At 39.4% G+C, this 7,434-nt stretch overlaps 1 protein-coding gene across 1 annotated transcript; it reads left to right on the top strand.

The window, feature by feature from the left end:
* Positions 1-1,439: 1,439 nt before the first annotated feature.
* asah1b (N-acylsphingosine amidohydrolase (acid ceramidase) 1b) lies at positions 1,440-6,640 on the top strand. The gene is made up of 14 exons (XM_031757307.2): positions 1,440-1,615; positions 1,766-1,812; positions 3,084-3,174; positions 3,260-3,346; positions 3,459-3,537; positions 3,624-3,698; positions 3,794-3,839; positions 3,923-4,067; positions 4,193-4,247; positions 4,329-4,410; positions 4,835-4,966; positions 5,408-5,531; positions 5,649-5,705; positions 5,811-6,640. Exons 1-14 carry the CDS (start codon positions 1,547-1,549, stop codon positions 5,898-5,900), a joined length of 1,179 nt encoding a protein of 392 aa, XP_031613167.1. The 5' UTR covers positions 1,440-1,546; the 3' UTR covers positions 5,901-6,640.
* Positions 6,641-7,434: the final 794 nt, after the last annotated feature.

The raw sequence follows: 7,434 nt of genomic DNA on the forward strand, positions 1-7,434 counted from the left end.
CACTGTTCTAGGATCTGTATTCATTTCACTTCACCCCCCATAGTTAGACACATTAGTGGCCAGATATTTTCTTAAATGTATCCTCGCTTGTTGAGTTAGCCACAACCTGATTGTTATCCATAGTCCCTACCTGTAGTCAGAATTATAAACAACCTTTAGAAAAAAAACTGTCAGCATTACAAAGATGAAAAGAAAGCAAAACAACAGACATATAAAACAGAAACCATAGAAGGATAAAATCAATGGTGACAAAAGTGTTTATCAGTCAAACATCTTTTTAACTGTGTTTAAAAGCTGTAGCTGGTCTGCTGTCTAATACTGATTTGTATAGAGCTCCACTGTTGCACAACCTTTACAGAAAATGCACAGCGACCACAAGAGCTCTGCCTCAAAGGAATAATACAGGCCTGTTAAACGTCTTTGATTCCTGTTTACACTGGCAATGAAGTAACTAAATGTTGAAGAAGCCACATTAGGTAATTTTCTTATAAATAGGACATGACCATATATATAAGTACATATATATATATACATATGTATACATACATATATGCAGTCAGGGGTTGTTTCCATACGGAAGTGAAAAAGGACACATGTGATGATTTGCATTTATTTTTCTCATGTGACAGCCACTTATGACCAGAGATGGGTAGTAATGCGTTACTGTAATCCGATTACTTTTTTCAAGTACTTTGTAAAGTAAGGGTTTACTATTGCAGGTGAAAATAGACTTAAGAGCGACAGGACTTAGTGATCCTGAATTTTTGACTTTATTTATGTTTTGCTGTGTAAAATGTTTTATTTTGTATGCTGGAATATGGAGAAAATAGGTTTAAATGTTAAACAAATTTCTTCAAGTCAGAGAATGTTTCATATAATTTCATTTTTACTTGATGCAAAAAAGTTAAAAGATTCAAACTAATAAAACAAGTTTTAAAAAGACTTTTTCATTTGATTTAATTGTATATAAAGGTTTATGCAGAAAAAATAGAATTGGGCTGAAAGGTCTACTGCTATATAACGTTTTCAGGTTGTGCATCACGTTTTTAGAAAGTAACAAAGTAATAAAGTAACTAAATACTTTTAAAAATAAGTAATCATGAAAGTAACGGGATTTTTTAATATATACATATATATATATAAGTGTATCATAACTGGATGTCACATGAGAAAGATAAATGCAAATCATCACGGGTCTCCCTTTTCGCTTCCGTATGGAAACAACCACTGTCCTGTCATCGGGGGGGGTGTTTTATAGCACTTTAATTATTCTGTAATTGCTTTGTTCACGTCTCTCGCTTGGCAACCAAAAGCCATTTTAATTGTGCTGTTTTTATCCACACAGAAGACGTGTGGGATTCGTGTTTCCCTGCATTTATTAATGGAAAGGGTGTTTAATACATTCTCGAGCTTTTCCTGTTTCCCCTCGGCTGTGCAAAAGTCAGTTCGCCGTCATGGGATAAACAGCAGGAACTTCCGCAGTAAACTTAACGAAACAACAAACCGAGCTGGACATTAGAAAGCGGTTTGAGGTAGATCTTCTGAAATGGGTCCCGGTGTGCTTCTCGTTTTAGCGGCTTCGTTCTGTGTCGTATGGACACAGTATGTGCCTCCGGTAAGCGACATTTCTCTAACCGCACTAACACGCTGTGTTATCAAAGCTCGACTGTTGTCTGACTGCATTGTTTTCAATAATGTTTGAACCATAAGACACAGTGTCCTTCTCTCCTGCATATTTACTGCTGTTACTTTCGTGTGTTTGCAGTATACAGAAGACTGTCTGACGGACATGTATCCACCGAAAGGCCCCACGTATGTCACATTATTGTGTAGCTGTCATGTAAATGTTTTTGAGTTGTTACAGAAACTCCGTGATTCGCCTGGTAGCTGAGTCACTGCTGTGTTTGATAACAGCCCTGCTTCGTAATGAGCTCTGCTGCTTTCACTTACTCCTCGTAAATTTGTTAGCCGCACATGAATCCGTAGACAATACTTTGTATTATTTGTTTATGCAATTTTATTACTGCCACTGGTCCTAAGTGAGCTGTGGGCGAGCTTTCTTCCCTTTTTGTGTATGTGTCTTAACTGTACACTAAAGCTAAAACTGCCAATAATGAATATAGATAGCAGAGATCAGGACAACACATATGCATCAGATACTTCACCTTTGAAACTTTATCCACAGAGTTTTAAAGGTCTGGCTATAAGGGAAGTGTAAGAATTATTGTTCTTTGCCACCATTCTTCAGTAATCAGGTCCAACAAGTTTTGATGAGGACCCCCTTAGATGTGTGGATTCCCCTACCCAGGAATTTAAAAAGACAATTCAATTCACTAATATTTATACAGCGCCAAATCACAACTGCAGTCACCTAAAGGTGCTTTAATTCTAACAATCAAACCTTTAGGGAAGCACTTAATGACAGTGGGAAGGAAAAACTCCCTTTTAACAGGAAGAAACATTTGGCAGAACCAGGGAGGGGCAGCCATCTTCCATTACTGGTTTGGAGTGAGGGGAGGGAGACGGGGCAAAAAAACACAAGACAACAACAATAACAAAATGGATGTACAAGTTAACAGATACCAAATGGTAGTTTATTTTCCCCTAAAGCCTTAAGCTCATCCTGAAATTTCCAGCAGTACATCTTGAGGCACATTTGCCAACTTCAGAGATCAAACAAATGATGCAAAAATGACCCTTTACCCTTCAAATGAATCTGATTTTAAACCCAGCCACGTGAGGGGTACCACAAGCCAGTGTACTCCTAGTGTCGATACCAAGGCCAGATAAATGGGGAGAGTTGGATCAGGAAGGACAAAATCTTTGTCAAATCACTCATGATGGCAAGGATAGAGTGAGGCGGAGGAAGATGATCCACTGTGGCGAACTGTAAAGGGACTAACCTTTTATCATTTATGTCATCATATCTTCAACTAGTTTTTCACTCACTTTATTAATTCTTAACCAAATCATTAATGTATTAGAACCCGCTTAGCTGCAATGAACAATAATGCTGTGAATGGAGGCTTACCACTAAAAGCAGGGGAGTAGTGTCGTTTTTAAATCTTTTGCTTTCTAATCAGGTTCAAAGGAGCCGTCAGCTGGTACACAGTGGACCTCGACTTACCGCCCAGGAAGAGATGGTCGGCTGTGATTACTGACAAAAAAACTGATGTAAGAGCGTTGGAAAACACTTCGCAATAATGCTCCGAGTCCCAGAAAAAAAAGCGCATTAAACTCGTGATCTTATTCTCTTCAGCTGGTCAACATGATTGAAGCCATCAAAGAGTTGGCTGACGCTTTAGTGCCGAGCGGAAAGCTGATAGAGATGGTCGACATTGCACTGGTGAGTGCTGTCTTCTCTTCTCCCACTTCTCTGATATATACTCTGTTTTTTTTTCTTTTTTTTAAATTTCATCTCAAGTGTTTCTGATTGAATCCTTTGCAATGTTTCACAGCCTTTAATGGTGGACACACTTCCAAGCCCGTTCAATGAAGAAATCAGAGGAATCGCAGCCGCTTCAGGGGTTCCTCTTGGTAAATAAATGAATTGAAGAAAAGTAGTCGGCTCTCTAGTAAGCGAAAAATAAAATCCAAATAATCTCTGTTTTCGTCATTCTTAGGTGAAGTCGTCTTGTTTAACATCTTCTACGAGGTGTTCACCGTGTGCACGTCGATTGTTGCAGAAGACAAAAAGGGTAAGTGGGCTGATTTTTGGAGTCAGTGAAGAGATTTTTTTTTTTTTTTTTTAATAATTTACTGAAACACTGTTGGGCTTTGGCTTTTTTTTCAGGTAACCTCATTCATGGCAGAAACTTAGACTTTGGTCTATTTATGGGGTAAGTTTATCAGTTTCACAGTTTTCAAATTTTAAGCCAAGTCTTGCCTCAGATGGGTTAAAAGAGCGTGTTCTTCTTCAAAGCTGGGACGTGAAGAACAAGTCGTGGATCATTAGCGAAAAGCTGAAGCCTCTCGTGGTCAACCTCGACTTCAAGAGAAACAACCAGACGGTCTTCAAGTCGACAAACTTTGCCGGTTATGTTGGCATGCTCACCGGCATCAAGCCTGTGAGTCATTTAGTAGCACATCTGAGGACTCAATCGGCATAAAACATTATTTAAGGCAGCAGAGTTGCCTATGCTCTTTGTAGTTGTGGAAGTACAGAAGATTAAAAGGAAAGTTTCTGTTGCAGAACATCTTCACCCTGACTATGAACGAGCGCTTCAGCCTCGATGGAGGATACATTGGTGAGCTTTTGGGGTTGTACACATGTTCAAGATAAGATGTTTTGTGATTGTTTGTCAAGGTGTTGATCTGCTCTCATGCAGGAATCCTGGAGTGGATCTTGGGACAAAGAGATGGGATGTGGATGAGCTTTCTCACTCGATCAGTCCTAGAAAATGCAACCAGGTATTCTTTGATACTTAAAGCAGTTTTTTTGGCCACTAATGAGCACCAAGTGTAGAAGTGGGAGGCAGTGAAACACTGCAGTGCCCGACTATAACAAGACAAAAGTAGATTTAAGTAGACGATTAAGTTTTGCTGTTATTTGGTACGCAGTGCATCCACTGTTTGATACATCTTAAGGATTTCGATGGCACTGTTAGTAATAAATTAGTTTTTTAGCGATGACCTCTCCTTTTGAGTTTTTGAAAAATAAAGGATAAGAACACCAATGAAAGAAATCCTATTAAAATCATTAGAAAATAAAATTCTTTCATTGGAAAGAAAGTTTCACTACAACATAAGAATTGAGTTAAAGCGCATTGTAGTTTCTTTGTGGTGAATCCGTTTCTGCGAAACAATATTTATTTTTTATTTTTTCCCTCTCCAGCTACGAGGAAGCTAAAAGTCGGCTGGCTCAGACCAAGCTGCTCGCTCCAGCCTATTTCATCCTTGGAGGAAACAGCACAGGACAGGGCTGCATCATCACCAGGTCTAGGCTGCTCAGCATTGATATCTTGGAGTAAGTACTGTTGCCTAGATCAAGGCCAATTAATATTAAGTGTGTTGAACAACACAGAACCTTGTATTCTTGGATAAAGGGATGATCGATCACCCTCATGAAGTCCTGCAAAATCTCAGTGTAGATCTGCGGCGATGATCGATATATGACCTACTGATAAATACATTAGAGGGTCACTGAGGTACCCAGATCCTGATCTGCAAGCAACGGGCTGGCAGCTTTAAAGCAATGCATGACAACGCAACGCTTCCTGTTTGTACACGGCTTAAGGCGCTAAAATCCAACACACAGCAAAAGTACTGGATCATGAGTCAGTGACGCTGCTTTCCTCATGCTCTCATGATTGTTGCTTAACTAGCAGCTGAGGTCGGATGGTAAACAGTCAGTTACTTGCTGTAATTGCGTGTCACACACTGAAGTTTTGATCAACTTATTCCTCAGGATTGATCTGAAGCTGGGCCGGTGGTACGTCCTGGAAACAAACTACGACCACTGGAAGGACCCTTTTTTCCTGGATGACCGCAGGACTCCGGGCATGAAGTGCATGAATCAGACCACACAGACTGTGAGTACTGAAGACGCCCACTTTCTGTCCAGAACTGACAAAATTCTGTCAGAAACCTGGCTTTAGGTCTGAGTCTCTTACCACCTTTTGATCATTTCTTTTGTTTTATTTAAATAGAACATCTCAGTGAAGACTATGTATGATGTGCTGTCAACCAAACCAGTGCTGAATAAGGTGAGCATTTTATGATTGCCGGGACTTATAAAATTAAAGACTACTGTACTTTGATCGGCTGTAACGACTTTTTCCTCCTCCCTCCTTGATTTACTTTCTTTCCAGTTGACCACATACACGACACTGATGCAGGTCTCTCAAGGCAAGCTGGAGTCCTACATCAGGGACTGCCCCAACCCATGCATGCCGTGGTGATCCTCTAGATACTGAATCCTGATCAGTTTGGAAGTGCTTCCTGGCACAGAGACACTCAACTGATCCTTTGGATAAAACTCTAAGCTTTTGTACAGCGACCAGTCACCTGATCCAGTTTCATGTCACTCCGGCATTTGTTTTACAAGCAGTTTAGTAATACTTTCAACTCCGAGAATCCCAAATCCTTTTTTTCCCCTCTTCTAATATAAAAGAGAATCATGCCTCATTTTGTTTTTCCACTGTAATTATTTGTATTTTAGGACGAGTCTAAGTGGATCTCAGTGTGGGCTTAGGAAACCTGTGTGTGTGTGTGTGTGTGTGTGTGTGTGTGTGTGTGTGTGTGTGTGTGTGTGTGTGTGTGTGTGTGTGTGTGTGTGTGTGTGTGTGTGTGTGTGTGTGTGTGTGTGTGTGTGTGTGTGTGTGTGTGTGTGTGTGTGTGTGTGTGTGTGTGTGTGTGTGTGTGTGTGTGTGTGTGTGTGTGTGTGTGTGTGTGTGTGTGTGTGTGTGTGTGTGTGTGTGTGTGTGTAACACAACCAAAATGTCAGTTTATTTGTTAAATGTGTCAATTCCAGCTCACTCTTGTCAAATACTTCAATAACAGTTAAGTTAGAGGAACTTAAGGATCTGCCACCACATGACTGACATGTTACACACTGACAATGACAAATGTGCATCGGTACTGAACTACTTCCTTTTTCACTGTTTTAAATGATGAGTATTAAAAGAATTCTAACAATGAATGCTCTCCTGTTTTTAATTTAAAGGACAGTCCAACCTCTAGTGCTACTTATCCACCTAAATTGTTTTGATGTTAACTGTCCACTCTTGGAGATACTGGCTATAAATGTTTCTTCTGACTATAACTGAATTAGGGGGCCCTTAGTTGTTAATGCAACAAACCAAACAAAAAAAAAAAAAGGCATTTCAGGCAGGCAAAGTTTTGTCTTGTCTAAATCCACCAACCAGGAAAAAAAAAAAAAGTCTAGATGGCCAACAGCTCAGCTCATTACATTATTACATCCTGTCACACTTTCATGAGCAGACCTCCTCCTGCAGAATAATACAACTCAGTATTTTAGAGAAGGCAAACATCCCGAACTGGAAACTTCATGCTCAAACAATCTGCATGAATAAACTCTAAAACAGGCCAGAGAAACAATATTTCTGTATGACTGGGTGAACTGTGCCTTTGATCTTCTATTTTTTTTCTCCAATGAATCCACTTCTTGTTTTGCCAGCAAAATTGAAGCAAAGGGATTCAGCTTATTCTCATACACAACAAAGAAAAAGCCATGAATCCTTACAAGTTGATGATGATTGATAATCACAACTTTGTTAGGTGCTAGTTCTTGTTTGGATCCCATTTTGCCTTTAGAACTACCTCGATTCTGCAGGAAGCAGTCATCAGAAGATGGGTACAGTGTATATATATATATATATATATATATATATATATATATATATATATATATATATATATATATATATATATATATATAAAAAGGGACAAAAGTTCTGACCATTCTACCATCCA

This window comes from Oreochromis aureus, linkage group 6 (assembly GCF_013358895.1).
Source record: "Oreochromis aureus strain Israel breed Guangdong linkage group 6, ZZ_aureus, whole genome shotgun sequence".
Lineage (NCBI taxonomy): Eukaryota > Metazoa > Chordata > Actinopteri > Cichliformes > Cichlidae > Oreochromis > Oreochromis aureus.

What these genes read in the sequence shown, in the direction of transcription:
- asah1b (XM_031757307.2), top strand. Translation starts at nt 1,547, where the DNA reads ATGGGTCCCGGTGTGCTTCTCGTTTTAGCGGCTTCGTTCTGTGTCGTA. An exon ending in CTCAGCATTGATATCTTGGA is followed by an intron (nt 4,967 to 5,407) that starts GTAAGTACTGTT and finishes CTTATTCCTCAG; the next exon opens with GATTGATCTGAAGCTGGGCC. An exon ending in TGAATCAGACCACACAGACT is followed by an intron (nt 5,532 to 5,648) that starts GTGAGTACTGAA and finishes TTATTTAAATAG; the next exon opens with AACATCTCAGTGAAGACTAT.